At 40.3% G+C, this 23,031-nt stretch overlaps 2 protein-coding genes across 2 annotated transcripts in view; one reads left to right on the top strand and one right to left on the bottom strand.

The window, feature by feature from the left end:
• The first annotated feature begins 754 nt into the window (after positions 1–754).
• On the top strand, positions 755–7,702 carry LOC124254613 (oligoribonuclease, mitochondrial-like). Its single transcript, XM_046688450.1, has 6 exons — positions 755–937; positions 4,525–4,608; positions 4,977–5,054; positions 5,477–5,697; positions 6,423–6,476; positions 6,737–7,702. Exons 1-6 carry the CDS (start codon positions 806–808, stop codon positions 6,804–6,806), a joined length of 639 nt encoding a protein of 212 aa, XP_046544406.1. The 5' UTR covers positions 755–805; the 3' UTR covers positions 6,807–7,702.
• A 2,754-nt stretch (positions 7,703–10,456) lies between these two features.
• LOC124254606 (sialin-like) overlaps positions 10,457–23,031 on the bottom strand; it is a 34,888-nt gene continuing 22,313 nt past the window's right edge. Inside the window, exons 4-12 of the mRNA XM_046688442.1 lie at positions 21,978–22,136; positions 21,338–21,425; positions 20,748–20,843; positions 18,411–18,532; positions 17,193–17,342; positions 16,613–16,745; positions 16,093–16,248; positions 14,783–14,868; positions 10,457–12,911 (exon numbers count right to left, since the gene is read on the bottom strand). Of these exons, the coding sequence (XP_046544398.1) occupies positions 12,672–12,911; positions 14,783–14,868; positions 16,093–16,248; positions 16,613–16,745; positions 17,193–17,342; positions 18,411–18,532; positions 20,748–20,843; positions 21,338–21,425; positions 21,978–22,136 (1,230 nt within the window). The 3' untranslated portion in view covers positions 10,457–12,671. The remainder of the gene's footprint in view (positions 12,912–14,782; positions 14,869–16,092; positions 16,249–16,612; positions 16,746–17,192; positions 17,343–18,410; positions 18,533–20,747; positions 20,844–21,337; positions 21,426–21,977; positions 22,137–23,031) is intronic.

Raw genomic sequence — 23,031 nt, 5'->3', positions numbered from 1 at the left:
TAATTGAGGAAGGAGGAAAGGTCGGCCTAGCACGGAGCGAAAGATTATGCCCCTTTTGTATTGTACCCATTATTGAGTCTGAACATCACTTCTGCTTAGAATGTAATTTTTATAATAATCTTCGTCAGGCCCTGCTCCCTAAGTATTATTACACTTCTCCATCTCTCCATAAATGTGTACTATTGTTGACATCTTATAATGCTTCTCTTCTTAATAATCTAGCTAAATATGTATTTCTAGCTTTTAAGAAATATTCACAATTTCTCAAATGAATTGATGCAATGTGGTATTTTACCTTATTTTATCTCATCTCTTATACATCATGTTCTATGTATCTGTATAATGGGTCGGTGGCCCCTTTACTGAAATAAACACAGTTTCACTGGAAACAGTCTAGTGTTACATCTGAATAAAATGCATAATATTGTTGAGCAAATAAAGTGTCTTCCATTTGAATTGGAAACTGTACTGTACTGTACCAGTAGAGACTCCAATCGCAATCTCTACTGGTAGAATCTCCAATTCTACCAGATCGCAATCTCTACCCTGACATACACACGCATGCACGTCGTCATATGAGTGAAATATTCTCAAGCACGACGTTAAACCCAATTTCACCTCACCTTTAAATTACATTAGGGCCATGTCAGAACGTGGGAGAGCCACGATCGTCTAAAATTAGTGAGCTCGTTGCGACAGAGAGCGCAAGCGCCCTACGGCAAACAAACCAGTCTCGTTACTACTCCCTCCCTGTACCAGTTAGGAGCTGTAACGGGTTATCGCTGTGAGGAGCTTGGGTACAATCATGTTGTCGAATATTGTCAGGCGAAGCGCTAACCTGTTCGGGGTTTTCGTGAGGCAGATGAGCCAAGGGAATAAGTCCATGTCGGCCATACAGGATGCGGAGAAAAATAGAATAGTTTGGATTGATCTGGAGGTGTGTTTATGACAATATTATGCGATAAGGTAGATGACATCAAAACGAAAGTACACTTAAAAAAATATGTGAAGCGCACCATACTTCGTTGAGAGATGAATCTGGGCTTAACCTCTCTGGCAAATGGTCTTATTCATGTTATTTCTAACGAGAGAAGCTAACCATTCGTGTCGACATTATTTAACGGGACACCTCATGTTTCGGGCCCTGTTTCAACCCAATTCTTTAGCACTTTCACTTGGGACTGAGACGATTTGCTGGCACACTGATCTTGACATGAGACTGGGCTTCCGTCTGTAAAGACAGTTACAAGAAGTTTTGAGTCCATTGGTCATACTGATTTCAAAACATTATAATTGGTTACCTCAAATCTTTGAAGATTTCGATAAATCCAAGGGTGTTATTGGATTTAATTTCTTAACCCTAAACAAGCAGTCAAAAAGCCAGTCGGTTAATGCTGATTGGATGATGCTCTTTTATAATGAAATACCCCATTCAATTAAAGTCTTGACAAACATCAGTCGCAGCTGAGTTAGACATTGATTAATGTAATAATGTCCTGTGACCTATAATATTTATATTGTTTCCAGAAGTTGGTTTGGAACAAAGTCACATAAAATTATATAAAAGGGTATTATGACATATTTTTAAAGTTTGTGGTGCTGTATTCTAACGGTAGGCCTGTTTAACATACACATTTGAAAGATTTGACACTATAGCCCACTTTTGCCTTTGCTGTATTAAACGAACCATTTAAGTAAATCTATATGTACATTAATTTACATTAGAATGCAGCTAATATATGTGCTTTTTTGCAACAATGAAGTTCATTTCATATTCTCAAAACAGCCAACAACCCATATATTTCAGGCAGCTAAACTGCTTACAATACAACCAACAATCTTCTTGTCTCGTGTTGCCGTCCATGTTTGGTGGTGTAATCCAACACCTGATTATTTGTTGTCATTTACTTGATGCTTAGTTAAAAGATTTGGTACAAGTATATAGTTCTAACATACCTGACAAAGTTTCCCACTGATTTGACATAGTGAAACGATGTACTAGTATATATTTTCCAAAGTTAGATTGACGCAAAGACAGCTGCCATTGAAGACGTTTCCTTGTCAGCTGCAAAATAAATGTACACAGACTTCTGGTTTTGTTACAATCCTAACAGCTACTGGTAGAAAAGTATTCTTCAGAATATTTAAAATTGTTATCTTAATAAATAAAACTAGATGGATAGATTTTCAGCCAATTGTGAAATAACTGAAATATTAAAGCATTTTATTAATTGCTTACATGAAAATTTATTGTGTAATGTAGACACATGATTTGATTGATAAGCATTGTTCAGGGGAAATCATTAGTTGGTGTGACAAGTGAAAACAGTGCAAACTATAATCAGAGAATACCATTCGACTTCTGGAAACTTCGTCACCATCACCATCACCATCACCATCACCAATGCAACAAACAAAGATGCTTACATTTCCATATTAATTCGAAGACGTGTTTCATCTTTATCGATTAATGTGAGAATATACTCTTATACTTGCAAGAGTGCTTGTGATTGGTGCAGGATAGGCTGGGAACCAGATTTCTGAGATATCTTCTTTGAGTGACATTTTAGAAGTTGGAGTGGGTGAGTTTAGTTTTACGCCGCACTCTGCAATATCCAAGCTATATAGCGGCGGTCTGTAAATAATCGAGTCTTGACCAGACAATCCAGTGATCAACAGCGTGAGCATCGATCTGCCCAATTGGGAACCGATGACATGTGTCAACCAAGTCAGGGAGCCTGACCATCCGATCACATAAGTCACCTCTTACGACAAGCATGGGTTACTGAAGATCAATATTCTAACCAAGACCTTCACGGGTTTAGATGTTGGAAGTCAGATAGAACAAGTATATATGGATGACAACTTCTTTTATTCTTGAGCTCATCGTATCAACCCTAGCCTCCTGTACAAACATTACTGGCTTCTATGTATATCCCCATAATCCTCTCCTACCCTTTATTTGCTGTCATCACATTGTTAATCGTGTATACATTCTATGCTCTGTGTATCACTGGATTCCACTGGCCTCCCATGTTTATCCCTGTAATCTTCTGTTATCCCTTTATTTGTTATCATCACATTGTTATTCCGCTTTGCCTTGTTAATTAGTCTTCTTGTATATATATCACATGTTCTCTATCTGTACCATTCATACTTGAAAACAATACAAGAACCTGTATCGAAACATCATGCTCAAGAAAAAAAGAAGTTGTCATCCATATAGACTTGTTCTCTTCTGAGATATCTTCTGGGTATCCTTGGGGAGAAACAGCAACCTCTTCTAGCAAAGTGTGCAAGATCAGTGCCCCTGTAAAAAACATAACCAGATAGTTTTATATTTCTACAAATATTGATGCATGAATTTGATGTTATTCCAGTCTTTATATAGTTGACAAGAAATGTTTGAGAGGCCCTGCTTCATACTTGATACTGAATGCAAATTGCCTCCCGATAATGTCTGAGAATATACTACTGGCAAACAAGGATAAGTTGGACCGGCGCAGAGAACGCGTTAACGAGAAGTAGGCGGTGCAAGGCAATGAGCAAACCCATTTGGTTTGTGAAAGGTAGAGCAGATGTAAGCTAGTGCATGTGCATTGCATGACGATGAAATTGATTCCGTGCGTAGCTGCACAAACCTTGCTCATAGGACTCTCACATGGTCAGTATAGCAAGTCGGTAATATTCAGATATAGATATATATATATTTCGAGAGAATTAAACATGTCAAAGTTAGGTAAGCACGGTCAGATAATCCATTCTCAGACCCAAGAAGTGGCATACAATGTTATTAAGTACATGGAGAAGAATGTACATCCACGAAACAGACACTGTTAAAAGCTAGCAATGCCATCGGTTTATCTCTGTCTTCACTGAGACGGACAACCTGGGGCCCCTTCGATAACAATGGCAAGCGCCAGTGGGCGGCACTCATACATTCTAATACGGGTCAATTGTCAGGTCGGTGCTCAACTTATCCTTGTTTGCTAGTACTATTAGCTGTCAAAGCCAATTTTATCAGATATCTGTACTTTTAGTGATCTGATTACCTCTGATTGACCAGTCAGAGTTTAGCAGTTTACAAATTCATTTCAGAATGTGACTTCATGACTGATCGACCAGTCACATCTCCAAAGGCAATGTTTCTTTGTCCTTTATCATATAGGTGAAAAATATGTCTGTAAATTCTGGCTTACGTCTACATGCGTCAGCAATGCAACTCAATTTAAACCTTTTGTCAACATTCCCTGGGTGAGAGTATACATTGTGGTAACAAGTGATCCACTGACTGGGGGGCTGTGGGGTAGTCCAGTGGTTAAAGCGTTGGCTCGTCACGCCGAAGACCCGGGTTCGAATCCCCACATGGGTACAATGAGTGAAGCCCATTTCTGGTGTCCCCCGCCGTGATATTGCTGGAATATTGCTAAAAGCGGCGTAAAACCAAACTCAGTCAGTCAGTCAGTCAGTCAGTCAGTCCACTAACTGTGTGAAGCACATATCATAAAGGGACTATGTTTTCAGATGACAGGGCTGAATATAGAAACAGATCAGATCCTGGAGATAGCTTGTCTTGTCACGGATGGACAGCTCAACATTGTTGCTGAGGTGAGAACCAAATACTGACACATGAGGTAAAATTCTAAAGACATGCAAACATGTGAAGGACGCATGTACATGACACCTACATGACACATGTACATACATCTTGTGAAATTCTTTAGCAGCAGTATTTTATTTTTAATATTCTTCATTCACCTTTCGAACTACTGGATATCATGACATTCATAGTATACTCCTATTGTAGTAATCGTTCCTTGAGTTCTGTATCATTGAAGAATTAGTACAAGATTTAAGACGCTATAGGAAACAACTCTCGGTGAAAATAGTTTCTCATAAGATACGGTAATTGTGTTGCTGTGTTTATTCAAAGTAACATATAGGATAAGGCTGTAATTGCTTGTGTTGTTGCTCAGGGTCCGAACCTGGTCATCAATCAACCGGACTCTGCACTGGACGCCATGGACAATTGGTGCACAGAGCATCATGGGAAGGTATTATGTTCCGACTGCTATGTGAAACACAAATATATTAGATCGTAAAACAAATTTGTGCACACTCGCCTTGAGGTGTGATACCAGTGGTTAGGACCTAAGTGAAATCATGTTATAACTTTATTTTTTAAAATAATTATACTAAATCTGACCTAAATTGTGCTGAATATATTGCAATGGCTATATTGAACAAAGTCTTTTTTAGGTAGCAGAACTAGAACAAAAACTAGCATTGATCTAACCCAGGAACTTAGTAGGCAAGCGGTAAAAGCATTAACTTGAGCCTAGGTTTGATTCCCCGAGTGGATATAATGTGTCCTATTCTGTGGTCCGCTGTGGCACCTTGTCAGGGATATTTCATTCTCAGCTCATTCCATCAACTGCTTCACTCAAGACTCTAGCTATATGAGGCTCTGTTTCAGTCTGGTTTGACAGAAGCCGTGAAGAACAGTAAGATCACTTTACCCAAAGCTGAACAGGAAGTTCTGCAGTTTGCCAAAATGCACACTCAGCCTGGGGTGTGTCCTCTGGGAGGCAACTCTGTACATGCAGACAAGATGTTTCTGAAAAAGTACATGCCACAGCTCGTGAACCACCTGCACTACCGCATCATGGACGTGAGCACTGTGAAGGAACTCTGCAGGTAGCTATACACTTCAAACATTGATGTTAATGGGGGTTTACTCCCATATCCATGTGATGTTCCAGAAATAGTGGTCAGGCAGTGTTAAATCGAACTCACTCAGTCTCTGTTAGTTCCACATGATTGACTGAAAAAATGTTTTACAAAATTCTACATTTGGGCATTGCCTAGTGAAAATCAAGCAATTTGTGTGGATGATGGCTGCTCGATTACAGGGCTGATGCTATCACCGTTGTCAAGGCAACATCTTCCCTGAAGCATCACAAAGAAGCTGTCATCCATACGTTACTTGTGATGATATTACCCAGCGTCTGCTGTTTTGAGTATTATTATGAGGCATCCAAAATGTGGATCCCCTGGCCAAAATGGCTGCCAAGATGGACAAAAAGTGTCACCTCCCAGTTTGCAATCGATCAAGCAGTGCAGTTGGTGTCGAAATGTTGGAATGGGGTTGTCACACTGAAGCACCAGGTTTGACTCCACATGTGGTGCTCCCCATCCTGCTATGGCTGGAGTATTGTTATACCAAGAGTAACACTCTCTAGACACAAATCTACTCCTGTTGTGGACTGGTTGAATCAGATGGCCATCGATGACATGTCAACTGAGCACTCCATCCTGCTACTGCTAGGCTAGCATGTTCCAGTTGTGTTGATGTTGTGTGGTTGTAGAGCTGACAGTGGTATTTCACAACTGGCATAATGTGAAGGAAAATCTGTTTGCAGGAGATGGTGTCCTGAGAAATATGAAGCAGCGCCCATAAAGAAGGTTTCCCACAGGTTTGTCATCATCTCTGGCTTCCCGTGATCTCCATGGCCACAGTTGTATGACTGAATAGCCGACAGCTGTTGTATGACTGAATAACTTACACTTGTTATATGACAGCTGTTATAAGTAAATAACTGGCACATTGTTCCCCATTCCAATATGACGTCAGAAAATTACCCGAAATTATATTTAACTTTCTTGATTATGGTATTTCATTTTCACTTAATAATGTTTGAAACAATATTCTAGTATATAAATTGGTTTGTTTCAGAGCACTGGATGACATCAAGGAAAGCATCGAGGAACTCAAGTACTACCGTGCCACCATATTCCGCATTTGAAACACTCATTCAGCATTAACATGTACAGAGTTGCAGAAAGTGAAGGATGTGAACATTTCTTCAGAGGGTGGCATTTTGGAAGTTGGAAGGACATTTCTGTTTACAGGGCAATGCCTTGAGCTTTCTTTTAAAGTTGATGGGTAAAGGTGCAGCAGATGGACTGAGCCACCTCAGAATGCTTTGAAGGACTGATTGCCAAGCCTTGTCTGTGTAGTTGTACCTTATGGTGGTATCCTACTACATCATGGCATGGTTGGTTCCCTGATATGGTATCCCCACAGGACTACATCTAATTGTGTATAATTTCTTTGGAATACTGCGCATATCACTTACATCAGTGCCGGAACCATGGATGAGGAATTCACTTTCACGATCACCAGGTTGCCGGCGTTGGTCCATCAATGAAAATAAGAAGCTTCACATCAACAACCTAGAATTCAAGGCAGAGATCCTGGTGTTAAGTCATTGGGCGGTAGTTCTACAGGCATCACACCTCATGACCCAGTCATACAACATATCAGTGGTTTGGTCATCAACAAGTCTTCCAAGTCAACTCTGGCAACAATTATCTCCCTCCACATTCAGGTTCCATTCTGGCACATCCCAGGGATTCACAATGTAAAACCAGATATCAAATTAATCAACTATACTGAGAAAGTGACAACTACATTTACAACATTTTGATGGAATTACAACTTTATCCAAACCCAATTCACACCTCAGTTCAGCACATACCTTCTACATGATGCCTAAAGGCTACATTTCCTGAATGTGCTCAGTCCAGTAACTGATACCACTATGGTTTCACAAATCTCCACAATAACAGGACTGCAGGCACATATTTGTTGCTACAAACTGGCAGACCGTCATGATTAAAACATGGAATCTCAGTGTCATCCTACTCTTTTTGTTAATGTGTTACTGTTTTTATTGGCTTAAGCAATGGCTTCAGCATTTGCTAGCTAGCGTCACTCACTCGATGTCAACAAGGTTTGTTTTGATAGACAACATCAGAGGAAGGTCTTTCTTCGACTACACTATGACCTAACTGGGAAGAACCAGCTCTCGTGGCAACCAGACTCTTTAATCACCATTCCAACTCTGGCCTTGATTTGCATTTTGAAGATCACAAAGATGTCATTTTATGCTCTGTTCGAGCTCTCCATATTTACCTGACGGCAATGGCGTCTTTATGCCTTTATTATATACATTCCACTGTACACAGCATGGAATACTACAACATCTCTTTTGTAACATTCAAAGATCCTTCAAGCTGACACCTTTGCCGGGTTACCACCTCTAGAGGCTTCCATTCCACAGTCTGTTAAGCCCACTTCACAATGAGTGATATTGCTGGAATATTGCTATTGCTGGAAAGGGCGAAAAGCTAAACCTCAGTCAGTCAGTCAGTCCATTCCACACAAGACCAGGATTGTGGCCTCTACTTTGGCATTCTGCCATTACGGAAGGATGTTTTTTAAGTCTGTCTTCACTTCCCACAAATACATTTCAGTCAGCATTTGGGCTGTCCATCAGCGTAGATGAAGATAAGGAAAACCCTCATGGAGAATCTTGTACATACAGAAATAAATATTTTAAATATTCATTTCTTGTTATAGTTTCTGTGTTTCATGTTCAAAGAATGAGTACCTACTGGAGGGTAATAACCTCTTCTGTAGAGACTTGTGTCTTTGACTAGAAGTCGGCATGAGAGACAGCGATGCTAACACGACTCCAGTGCAGCGTGACCCATTGTCGAAGGGATGGCCATTGTGATTTGGGATGTGTTTGAGTGAAACAATTTGCTTTGAAGAAACTTAGTTACACATATTTTCACACAGACATACATACAATTTATCATAGCATTTATCAATTACTAGTATTGTGTGTTCACACAAAAACAATGTCTAAGCAGCAGAAGCTCTGAATGAGGTCACATTTTAACCAATCTGTGTATCAAAAACAACAATATAGATAGTTATTATAGATGGAACATAATCTTTGACAACTCTGAAATATATATATTTCTTTCTGTATTTAATCGGTGCATGTATTTTCAAGTCCCAAGCCAAATGTGTGTGGTATGAATATTGAGTCACATAAAATATACTGATTCACTAAAATATACAAAGCGGCACATTTATAACCTTTCTGATTATTGATGTCAGTGACAAGTACTATTATCTACAATTAATATGGTTCTAAAACTTTCATAGAGTGTAACAAGCAAGTCAACAAATAATTTCCAAAGGTTAAAGAAATTCATATCAAACAGTAGATGTTTAGCTCATAGTGACGAGCTCATGAAAGAGATTGGGGAAAGTTAATAGTCTTTCGTCCTTTCATTCGCGACTAACACTCCACTCTGAACCAAATTAGGGCAGTAGGGTAGCCTAGTGGTTAAAGCATTCGCTCATCACACTGAAGACCCTGGTTCGATTCCCTACATGGATACAATGTGTGAAGCCCATTTCTGGTGTCCCCTGCATGATATTGCAGGAATATTGGCGTAAAACTGAACTCACTCACTCACCGAACCAAATTGTTGGCCCATCATGGTTGTTATCTATACCGTGTCACATTTAGAGGGATTCCTTGTTAGAATAGATTCCCAGCAACCAACAGGTATGACTGTTGTTGGAGGCAACCTCATGGGTGGTGGGTCACAGTGACAAGGTATTGTGTGATAACTTGTTAAAAAAGATTATCAATCACTGAATTGTCTGGACTCTATTGTTCACGACAGCTGCCATATTGCTACCTGTAGAGTTAACAACAAGAAACACCAACAAAAAATTCATGTATACAGGTGAAATGCTGTGTTTATTACCGATTGCTGATAAACAAGATTACAATGGCACAATGCCAGACATAATCATCTTAGGTTTGTAAAAACAGTGCCCTGCTTGTGGCTTTCATGAAATTGGTAAACGTTATCTTTGACTTCCTTACTTCAGCTGAAAATTCATTTTAATACAATGTGTTAATTGTATTACACTGTATCTGATATTACTATAGTTAAAAGACCGCCTCCGTGGTGTAGACGTTAGAGCGTCCGCCCGGAGAGCGGAAGGTCGAGGGTTCGATCCCCAACCGCATCATACCAAAAGACGTTAAAATATGGTACTTGTTGGTCCCTGCCTGGCGCTCTGCATTAATGGGTCCAAGAAGGACTGGTCGGCTCGGAGTCAGTATACTGTGTCTGAGTAGGGTATTCATGCTTCACTGCGGCATGGTATCTCAGTGGGCTAGCACTATAAAACCAGCTTAAGTCTTGGCTAGTACAAGCAGCCGCACATACACACACACACGCATGCACGTCGTCATATGAGCGAAATATTCTCAAGTAGGATGTTAAACCCAATTTCACCTCACCTCACTATAGTTGAACTGAGTTCAGTTTAACATCTTCCAGATCAGTCAGACTCCTGCCATTATAATTGTACTGCCATTGTGAATCCTTTGCAGTACGTTTATCAATCAATAAACCTATTTCAATTTGAGATAAAGTTAATTTACTTACTGTAAATTAAAATTCTGTTTTACTTACTGTTTCAGCTGTAAATAAACACTAAAACTTAAATCAACAAGGCAGCATTCCTGAACTAAAGATGAATCTATAATAAATTGTAGAAAAACAACTTAAAAAGTAAACTGAGTATTGTTTAGTATTTCCATAACTAGTAGTTGGCACAATTGTATTGCACATTAAGGAGAATATCCACTTAAATAAACACATAAATAAATGTATTAGCATATTGGCAAGAGAGTATTGGCAAACAGACCTGTACATCTTACAAAATTTAAAATATAGTTATATTTGCATTTATGTACCGGTAGGTATAAATGACAACAATGGTGTGCAAACTGTATAAATAAGTGCAACAGCGTGTCAACAATAACAACTACCCACATAGAGAGCACAAAATGATTGACATCATTCATGGCACTACCACAACCTAAACCACACCCACTTTATTATATGCAAATCAAGAGAAAATAGTCCCTTTGTGGGCATGGCTTGATATTGTTTTGATTAATGTAAACACAAAGTGCAAGATTGATTGCATAGCAAATCAAATGCTCAGGAATTAATGGCAATTTACAATAATGAAACAACACAATCCTTTGTCAAATAATTACATTGATCAATGCTCATGATGTCAATCACTGGATTGTCTGGTCCAGACTCGATTATTTACAGACTGTTATCATATAGCCGGAAACTTGCTGAGTGCCATGTCAAGCAGTAACCCAAACAATCATGTATCAGATCATGACATTTCACCAGGTTTGACTATTGAGCAACTGTCTGACATACTGATAAATATTTATATAAATACATAAATATTTTTATCAACCTGACTGGTTCAGTAACCAGCAGGTTCTTCCTGTAGATGTGAACATGAAGGATTAATATAATCCACATTAATATGTGCACTGTACTAAACTCCATACCTTGGGGAAGAATTCTTCATGAAGTTTCACCTATTTTCGTCACAGGCCTTCCAACACCGACAGACTTGTGTCAGTATATGTGTTCTGTCACCTTCATGATTCCAAGGGTTAGAATGCACACACTAAATAATCTGGTGAAGATCTGTTCGGCTGACAGCAATTGTTGTTACTTCCCCAGAAATATGAATCACTTTGCAAAGCAATGTCAAGGAAATTGGTATGGAATGTGGTTCTCAAATCTGATATTTTGAATATCTAATCACAGAACTATCAGACCAGTAAACACATCAATGCAGTTTATCAAAGGTTATGCTCAATGTTCTGGTCAAAAGGTTTTCTTAATTACTCCACCAACTGGAACGTAAGCTCATACCAGAATATAATCAGCATTTCTATAATGTTCCGAATTGACTCAGAGAAAGTTCTACCAGAAATGTGCCCCCAGTATGTACAAACAAACACATTAAACACCGGAAAAAATATACTGCAACAATAATATTCTTAGTACTTAATTCTTGACATGAAACACAATCTCCCTGTAATTATAATAGTTACTAAATTTTTGGTTCAGTACACAATACCATGTCATTACTTTTAGGCCTCGCATATATCTTGAAATTATTAACTGTAGGCCATCTGAACCCTAGTTTTGTAGGTCAAGGAATACCCCTGACTACAATATTACTCTGGTCAGTAAAACAGTGTGGTTTATTGTTCATTTTTATTTTGTGGGGACTACACCAATTAAGCTGCCTTTGAGGCCTAGAAGATCAACAGTCCATCCTACCAGGTACCAAGCCCTAGAAACTCTCAGGAGTTAAGCTGCAGGATGAAGTCACCCTACACTCTCTCTCAGACCAACAACACTGCTCATCTTCATCTGATCAGTGTTCTGTACCCAGTACAACAAGCAACCTCAATACAGCCACTATACCATGCTGTAAAATCAACAACATGCACAAACACACAGTGATATGTGTGTGACTCCCATATACATGAATACAAACACCACCGAGAACCAGGTTAGAACAGGTACCAAGCACTGCTTGGGTCAGGTGGTCAGACTCGGTGATTTGATTGACCTGGAAGTGCCACTACCACATAAATATAGAACTGTTTCTATGACATATCCAAGAATACTGTATGTTTTTTCCTTTAATGTCCTGTTTGGCAACATAGCAGCTTGTTAATAATCCATTCTGGACTACACAAAACAGGTTTGATATTGTGAGCCTTGATCTACACAAGAGGTATGATGCAAACCACTGAGTCGACGACCCGATCCACTTGGCCATCTCTTTCTACAAGTACAGGTAACTGGGACCAGTTCTAACCAGGAACCAACACGGAAAGTACAGTGAATGAATAGTACATATTGAACAATACAGCTTACACACTTCCACAGTATCATGAAGAGCTATCAGTAGGAGGTGGTATAAGAATTTCCTGATCATAAGGAGCATTCTGTACAGTTGCTTGTACGGAGGACTTGGATTTCTCCACAACATCTTCCTCTTCCTCTTCCTCAGATTTCACTTTAGCCCAGGGCTGTTCTTCTCCACGAGCAAAGATGATGAAGATGATTGTCCCGAACAAATAGACTACTGCCGTAATGATGAAGACAATCCTCCATCCAGCTATCGTCTCCTGTGGGCACGCACACAATGTATCAAAGGTATTTAATAGCTTTGTTCCAAAACCTCAAATAAAATACTAATATGTCATATAGTTTAATATATACTGCAGTGACAAAAATGGATATCATTTTAAGGTATATCATTAGTACTGATATTCTTCATACAATGACAATACAAAGATAGCAATTGATAAAATAAATACGTGTCATCTCCATTATTTTATTCCGAACACCAAACTTAAAAATTTCAAGTGTCTTGTGAAACATGATGTATCTGTCATTGACCAATGTGAAAAATGTGATATTTTCACAGTGAATGTAAGGAACGCCTCTAAGACATTACAAGTATCAGTCATGGTGCAAAATGTCCTCTCTCTTGCACTCATACCTTCTCACATATGTTTATGGGCAGTGGGGTAGCCTAGTGGTTAAAGCGTTTGCTTGTCATGCCAAAGACCCAGGTTTGATTCCCAACATGTTTTGAATATTTTTTATGAGAAATAGTCTTCTAAATAATGTAATTGCAAATAAACAAGATAGAGAAGAGTGTATGCTCCAGTTTGACCAAACAACAACAACACACTTCAGGGTGAACAATGACAAGCAAGTCCTACTGACTGCTACTGTATCAATGAAACTAAACCTCACTATCACTGTTAAACAATTAACAAAAAGGCCTTTCAATGTCCATTTTGACAGGTCACTAACAATGTGAATCGTATTGAACTGATAGAAGCCTTCTGTATCAACACCAGTGAAGTATGGTGAATAACTGAGATTCATGTTTGAGGTTTTCAAGATTTTGACAGCAGAAAACTAACTTTTAGACTTGAAATGGTACAATGGTCTCAGCATGAAAGTGATATGACCTTTATGTACAGCCCCATAGCTGACTAACGGCTGACATTCAGTGGACATATTGGCAAGGAAGTTCGGTGGAGATATCATGTAAAGATTAGGGGCCCGTTCCACAAAGCGATCGTAGCGCTAAGGTGATTGAACTCCCATTTTTTAACATAGACTTACGACAGTCGTAGCGCTACGAATGCTTTGTGGAACGGGCCCTAGAGGATTTAGTTTCTTATTACAAGCGAGTCCAGTAATTCCGCGTATCCGGTAATTCTGCGCAGCTGCAATAGAGTACTTCCGTATCAAGGTAAACATCGTCTGCTACCACATTTACGCTTGAAATCGGGACATTTCTACAAGGGACTGGCTTTTAATCACTAAAGGTAAGTAAATAACAGTAACTGACAGATAAATTGACAGTTTTATGAAAATTCGTTTTCATCGGACTTTTAAACCTTTTTCTTCATTATTCATAATTGGATTTAATATGAACCACTCTTCCTTACATTGATGAAGTGATTTTTGAAAATAATCTGGCCCTAATACGCTTCCATACTTCGGATCTCCAGCTGGATGTTATGTGCATCAGTTGCTGGTCAGAATTACCGGACAGCAAGTGATGTCGTCAGAACGCCGGTAAGGTCAACCGTATGGCATAATGCAACGTTAGAATCTCATAGTTGTCAATAAAACTTATATTTCTAGGTAAATATGATGCATACCAGCATGGTATGATGCATACCAGCATATTTAGTCACGTAAACCACAAAAAATAAGAGACATAAGTTGTCGTGTTGCGATCGATTTGCTTAGGTGCGCGGAATTACTGTCGGCATTGTATGTGCTGCAATACTGTTTTGGCTATGTTGTTTTGAAGTGGGTTGAATAAGCCATGGGATTTCTCTGCTGTGACCTCATCATATGACAAAACAACCTGTTGGAAAGCATTATGTCCTCCCTGGGAAATTACAAAATTTACAGGTTATTCCCAGTCCCGGGCAGATTATACCAGACACATTGCAGGGCAACTTACATTATCGTTGGTGATGATGCCAACTAACTGAGGGCCCAGGAAGCCTGGAATCGTAGCAATCGCATTGGTTATGCCCAGCAGGACTCCTGTAACCATAGCAACATTGGTTACTACATTTATCCAAGATTTATACAGTGTCAAAGCATTCACTTAATACTTTACTAAGTTCACGATATTATGACTGAGAATATGTACAACTTCTTTAAGTGGCATTTAGAAGCTGGTATGATGAAGAAGCTGGTATGATGAAGAGGAACACTTTTTTTTTGGATGGACAACTTCTTTATTGCAATAGATGCTACATTTCGGTGTAGATCCTAACACCGTTCTCCAACAACATATCATATTGTTCATTAACAATGTAGGCATCTCCCTCTACACTATCCACAACCAAGCGTGTAGCAAGCCATTTTTTTTTGTGTAAGCCCGACATGTTTGCAAAGCTTATATTTAGATAGTATTGAGGGCTTGTCCAACCTTTTCAGCCCGCCCAAATCCCTATATTTCCTCTTCTTTTTTCTTAAAATGGTAGCTACATTCATGACAACCGGTGTAGTGTTGACAAACCCAGGATCATAAAGGGGTAAATCTGGGTTTCAAACAAAACAGCAAATCCTGAGAGTCCCAGTTCAACCTGAGGTGTCACATGGCCAGTCTTCATCAGTGATCAGACAAGATATTTTCTAGTTTGGTTCTTAACACCACACATAGCTGTACAAGCTAGCAGTACAAGCATAGCCTGTAAAAATCAACCAGATGATCCAGCTATTGATATTATGATCAATGATCCATGCGACGAAGTTCACGTATCAAAAAAATCATTTGACTAATGTGATCCATTCAGTCATATCTTCCAGTGCAACATGATGGTGACTGATCCTAACCTAGAAACACAGCTTAAAATGGTAGCATAGTGTTGCAGGATCATAAAGGGGTAAATCTGGGTTTTGTCGTGACAGAATGGTTTATGTGATCCAACTTCTTGACTTGGTTGACTGTGTGTCACTGTATTGAACAGTGTGGATCATTGCTCACATTACTGATCACTGGACTATCTGGTCCAGACTCTGGATGCTGTCGTACAGTTGGAACATTACTGAGTGCAACATCACACAACAAACAAAATTTTCATCATGAAAGGATTTCTGAATTACCATATTCTAAATAGTACATCTGAAAAGGCTGCAATAAATGTGCTCGATGGATGGATGGATGGATGGATGGATGGATGGATGGATGGATGGATGGATGGACGGACGGACGGATGAATGATGATGATGATGATGATGATGATGAAGGTGTCAAGATACCTGAGAACTTGGGAGCAATGTCAAGATGGTTGATCATATATCCTCCCATTGTGATCCCACTGGTTCCCAAGGCCAAGGTCAACAGTGTGACTGCCCACACATGGTTACAGCCCACGTAGCTGACACCAATCACCAAGCCGGCAGGGAGCAGCAGTCCTGGAAGTCAAACAGGTCATGAAGGAACAGTCACTGTGGTCAAATCATCATCCAATGTATCACAAAAGGTTTTCCAAACGGAATTCCTACAAAACAATGTATTCACCTACTGTAAGTATAAAAGGTGCTTACATTAGATCACCTAAAATTACCCAGAAGCTTTCACAAATCAGAAATCCTATACCTAAAGTTCAGTTTAAATCCTTGAAATGTAATAACACAAATATGAGGGCTATGACAAAATAATACTTGTCCTTTTGCTTTACCACCACAATCATACTCTGGACATGCCAGATGTTTTGACAAAAGTTGGGTGTGCCCAAAACATTCCCATCCCTCCACAGAAGGATGTAAGAAGTATTACCCAATGAGTTCAGGAGTCTGCGTGTGTTTAGGGTTGACAGATAACCATGGGATCGGAGGTAATCAGCGGCAAACCCGATCCCAACTTGAACTGACCACAGAGCTACGTACGGCACAGCTGACAGAAACCCATCCTGATAGAAGGAAACAACTTGAATGTAGAACTACTAGATTCTGATTGGTCAGTCAGGTATCAAATCACAATCACTACCTATGAATGCAACAGCCAATTCAGCCACTGCTACTCCATGGATGAGCATGTATGTTGACTCTTTTCTAAAGAAGACATTGTTGTCATATCTTTGGCATCACAATCAGTGATATAAAATGTAAATAAAAAAAATACCTGGGCTGATAAAGTGATATGTCGATATGAGATTTGGGAATACACATAATTTTTCCTGTTTTTGTCACCAAGGTTACAAAGTTAATTCACTCATGACAGACAATCTATAGTTCTCTGTTGTAAATGCTGATTCTTATATTGCCTGTGGTAATGTATTTGAAAACATACATAAATGTGGACTCCCTGATATCACAGCACTAGCAGCCTTTCATTCATTCTCCACATTCTGACTTACAGACTGGATATCAAACTTGAGGATTCTCTTCATGAACGTTGGAAGGCAGGTGAGGAATGTATATTGGCCCCAATTGGTCGCAAAATGACCTCCAACAATCCCCCACAATGCCCCAGAGGTGAAGATCTTCTTCCAGGGTGTCTTCAGATGCTACAGAGTACATGAACAGATTCCTCACACAGTTGCCAGCTCTGTCAAAGTTGAATTCTTACAAAGTCACAAAACGTAATGATGGTTCTAAGAACCCTTTCAATTTTACTTCAGGGGTTCAGATGGTGAAAGCTCTGTGTATGAAAACATACTCTTAACTCTGTTCATTTTTTATATTTCATTTGCATAGCTTTCCTCACAGCACCGGAACACAATATCAGTTCCATGGTGATGTTATCAACAGCAGTGCAACACCCTTGACTTGCCATGGGCTTGTCGTCTACATGTAATCTCATGACAACAAGGCAACCATATTCGGTTGATGCACCTGAACCAAACTGACACATTAACATTTAACTATTTATGGCATGAGACCAATAAGGGGCAGAACTATATGGCAAACATTTGATTGTTTGGCAGATCTCCATCATCTGGTGTCTAACGTGCCCCACCGCTGCCTTCCTTGTATCAAGCTGAGTTACCGGTATTACACCACCTTCCTGTTTCAAGCATGTTGCTCTGTCTCATGATACCAGATACAAGTTTTGTCAGTGTGTTTGTTACGACAAACTACTGAAGACATGAATGACCATAGTTTACATTGTTAGTTTCAATAACATAATAGTTACATTTACATTATATGAAGCCTAAATACTTTTTTTCACAAGTATATATTTTATTACCTACGAGGGCGAACATATCGGGGTTCATATTTTTCATACTATGCCCAAGGGCAAAATATCACTTTATCATGGTGACGTGACGTCATGAACAAGGCTTCTACATGGGTTCTACATGCGGCGATGGCGGGTCGCCAGCCTGCGTTTGAAAGTAGATTTGGGTTTATTTTCCTCAATTTGACGACTTCGGTAATAAACAGAATATTATATTCGTGCCCATATCATACTATGTTTACGACACTCATGCCTAAATATCGGTATATCCCTCGCTCTCGCACGGGAAATACCAATATTTAGGTACTGTTGTCGTAAACATAGTATGACATGGGCACTCATATAATATCCTCTATATCTGGACTGACAGTGTTTGGCAATATTTGTTACTTACCCGCTTCTTGCCAACAGAGCTTTCTATGTAGTCTCTCTCCTCCCTGGTTATTCGAGGATGGTCAGCAGGAGTTTCATGAACCAACAACATCCATATCATGAACCACAGACAGCCCATAGCCCCTGAAGTACAACCATAACACATACAGTTACATACAAGTGTTTGCCACTGATATGGCAATGTACCCCGCCACTAAAGAATGGAATATCTATATTTACTACTTTTTATTTTTTGGTCACATACAAGATGCCTGAAATGGTGCAATGTTTTATGAGATATCGCATTTAAATAAATTTTTAAAACGGTCAAAGTGTCGTGGTGACCTTGAAGATAAGGTCAAGGTCACCCAAATCAACTGGTGTCTGCGTAATCCCCCAGTGTAGGCTGTCACCAACTTTGAAGACATTGGGTAAAACTCTTCATGAGATATTGCGTTAACAAGAGTTTGAAAAGTGGTCAAAGTGTAGTGGTGACCTTGAAAATAAGGTCAAGGTCACCTAAATCGACTGGTGTCTGGGTAATTCCCCAATGTAGGCTGTCACCAAATTTGAAGTAATTGGGTACAACAGTTCATGAGATATTGCGTTAACAAGAATTGGGACGTACGGACGGATGCTGCTGAATACATGGTCCCCGTTCCGCCGGGGGACAATAAACACACACACATATAGAGACAAACAGAGACAGTCACACACAGAGACCCAGACACTTGGGACAACAGAGACAGTCACACACAGAAACAGAGACCCAAACACAGAGACAGTCACACACAGAGACAACAGACAGTCACACACAGAAACAGAGACCCAAACACAGAGACAGTCACACACAGAGACACAGACAGTCACACACAGAAACAGTCACAAACAGAGAGACAGTCACACAGACAGAGACACAGAGACAACAGACAGTCACACACAGAAACAGACCCAGACACAGAGACAGTCACACACAGAGACCCAGACACAGAGACAGTCACACACAGAAACAGAGACCCAGACACAGAGACAAACAGAGACAGTCACACACAGAAACCGAGACCCAGACAGAGAAAACAGAGACAGTCACACACAGAGACCCAGACAGAGAAAACAGAGACAGTCACACACAGAAACAGAGACCCAGACACAGAAACACCAAGTCAGACAAAATGACACCTGGAGAGACACATGGACACACATAGAGAGAAACATAGATAAACATGGACAGTGATACACAGACATAGATACAGATGGTGACACATATGGTGAGGTGAAATGGGGTTTAATGTCGTACTTAAGAATATTTCGCTCATATGACGACATGCATGTGTGTGTATGTGTATGTGCGGCTGCTTGTACTAGCCCAGACTAAAGCTGGTTTTATAATGCTAGCCCACTGAGATACCATGCCGCAGTGAAGCATGAATACCCCACTCATACACATTACCGGTATAATGACTCCGAGCTGACCAGTCCTTGTTTTACCCATTAATGCTGAACACCAGGCAGGGAACAACAAGTACCATATATTTACCATCTTTTAGTTTGATGTGGCCGGAGATTGAACCCACGACCTCCCGCTCTCCATGGAGGCAGTTGGAGACACATATGGACAAACAGACACATCCCAGATAGCATTCAGATGTTGGCCCAACGTTGGCAATGGTTTTGCCAACATTGCCAACGTTGGGCCAACGTCCGAATGCTATCTGGGTATAGTAGACTATCACACACGTTGTGACACAGGTGTATACAGAAAACATATAGAAACAAACAACACATACACACAGAGAGACATACAAAAATAGAGACACACAGACACATACAGACACAGAGATACACACACTTTCAATAACATGCTGGAATGGTTGGGTGGGGATGGTGATGTTGTTTTTAAGGGGAGGGGTCACCCATTGTGTTCTGGGGAGGTATGTGTGTGTGTGTGGTGGTGGTGGGGGGCATCAATTTTGTGCACATGTACTAGGGGATGGTCATTGGTTATGTACATGACATGCAGGGGGGGGGGGTTCGGCTTGCACTTTGTACATAAATTTCAGGGGGGTCAAACACATTGTAAAATGCTTTTCCATAAAAATTATCATCACACCCCAAGCCATATATTATGTACGGACCCGTAATATATACAATACACCAGTTAATTAAGTCAATCAACAATGACTTTATGCCAAGCTGCAGTCTTTCACAGCAATACTTCAGATCACCTTGAATAACAACAACAATAACATCAACAATAAAAGCCTCCAGACTTGTAGTCTGTCCTCTTTCTCCAGGACCATGTGCCACCCCCACACAAGATCCAGGATAAACTCTGTTGTTCAACAAATAATCCACATACCAAATACATAAAAGACGGACGGCCAGCCTCCAAGAAACGATGACGCACACAGTAAGCCAGAGACCGGCATGGAAAACACAACTCCCAACTGAGCCCCTGTCAAACAAACACACATGAATGAATGTGGTTTTATGCCAGTCATCACAATGACAGTTACATCCAGCTATCAACAAATAATGTCCTCTTGGCAGACAAACCTGGGATGACACCAGAGGCAGCAATGGAATGTAGGAATGTACTTACATATCTGTTTCCTTACATGGAGTAGAATGATTTAAATATATTGATTTTTTTGCGGTAGTTTGATTGTGTTAAACAATCATTAGCTTTTATCTTCTCAAAACAAATGTAGCCATAATTTTGGCCTAAGAGCGTAAGAGGTGACAAATGGGATCAGGTGGTCAGGCTCGCTGGCTTGGTTGACACATGTCATTGGTTTCCAATTGCGCAGATCGATGCTTATGCTGTTGAACACTGGATTGTCTGGTTCACACTCAATTATTTACAGTTCGCTACCATATACTAGTAGCTGGAATATTGTTGATAATACTCATCTGTCGAAAATGCGTCCGACTAAAAGGTTTTAATACCGGCATAGGAAAATCCTGCAAGCTTGCTTCTCTCCAGGATGGGTGCCCAGTTGCCCCACATGGCATGCATGGATGGGAAGGTCACGCCCTGCAACAGAACAGTGAGGACAGAGGTGGGCGAATAGGGACGACATCACCTTCTGCAGTACTGCACTTATATAGCATTTCTCCTTTATCTCGTCATGAATGCTTCTCTCTCATCCCCTTGTCATGAACTCACCTCTCCCAACCCCTTGTCATGAACTCACCTCCTCCATCCCCTTGTCATGAACTCACCTCCCCCATCCCCTTGTCATGAACTCACCTCTCCCACCCCCTTGTCATGAACTCACCTCTCCTATCCCCTTGTCATGAACTCACCTCCCCTATCTCCTTGTCATGAACTCACCTCCCCTATCCCCTTGTCATGAACTCACCTCCTCCATCCCCTTGTCATGAACTCACCTCTCCCAACCCCTTGTCATGAACTCACCTCCTCCATCCCCTTGTCATGAACTCACCTCCCCCATCCCCTTGTCATGAACTCACCTCTCCCACCCCCTTGTCATGAACTCACCTCTCCCATCCCCTTGTCATGAACTAACCTCCCCTATCCCCTTGTCATGAACTCACCTCCCCTATCCCCTTGTCATGAACTCACCTCCCCTATCCCCTCAAGGACTCGGACAGCTATAAAGACAGGCAGCCCCCCAACTCTTGCTGCCAGGGGTGTCAGAAGAGTAAGCACAGCAGTGCACAGGATTCCAAAGCCATACAGCCTCTTGGCACCAAACCTCACTGCCAGATAACCGCCTGGCACCTGCATCAAACCATAAAGACTTTGTCACATTTATGGATGGACAGTTTTCAGAATTATTTCATGCAACATGGTTGATCAAAACTACAAATGAGATTTCTTAAACATTAGAAGAAAACCAAATCTGGCTGAGTGATGACCTGAGGCCATGTTTCAGCAATGTGACACAAGATCAGTCAGTGGAAACAAAGGATCTACAGTGTTGCTACAGTGTGCACTATCCCAGCTGTGTGTTCATGTTGATAAGCAAGCCTGGACCAGGCTGGAAACAGATTCCTCAACTGTGTTGGATTATATAAATACATTATTTGCACCTGTCTCTGAATGTACTAACACATATTTCTCATCTTTGTGGTGATGTATACACACATATTTCTCACCTGTGTGGTGATGTATACACACATATTTCTCACCTTTGTGGTGATGAATACACACATATTTCTCACCTGTGTGGTGATGTATACACACATATTTCTAACCTGTGTGGTGATGTATACACACATATTTCTCACCTGTGTGGTGATGTATACACACATATTTCTTACCTGTGTAGGGATGTATACACACATATTTCTCATCTGTGTGGTGATGTATACACACATATTTCTCACCTCTGTGGTGATGTATACACACATATTTCTCACCTGTGTGGTGATGTATACACACATATTTCTTACCTGTGTGGTGATGTATACACACATTTCCCATCCATGTGGTGATGTATAAAAACATATTTCTCACCTGTGTAGGGATGTATACACACATTTCTCACCTATATGGGGATGTATACACACATATTTCTCACCTGTGTGGTGATGTATACACACTTATTTCTCACCTGTGTAGGGATGTGTACACACATATTTCTCAGCTGTGTGGTGATGTATACACACTTATT

The sequence above is a fragment of the Haliotis rubra genome, unplaced genomic scaffold (genome assembly GCF_003918875.1).
Source record: "Haliotis rubra isolate DU_JTF1 unplaced genomic scaffold, ASM391887v1 Scf115, whole genome shotgun sequence".
Lineage (NCBI taxonomy): Eukaryota > Metazoa > Mollusca > Gastropoda > Lepetellida > Haliotidae > Haliotis > Haliotis rubra.
The sequence above is the reverse complement of the archived record's forward strand: the minus strand, read 5'-3'. Positions and strand labels throughout refer to the sequence as shown.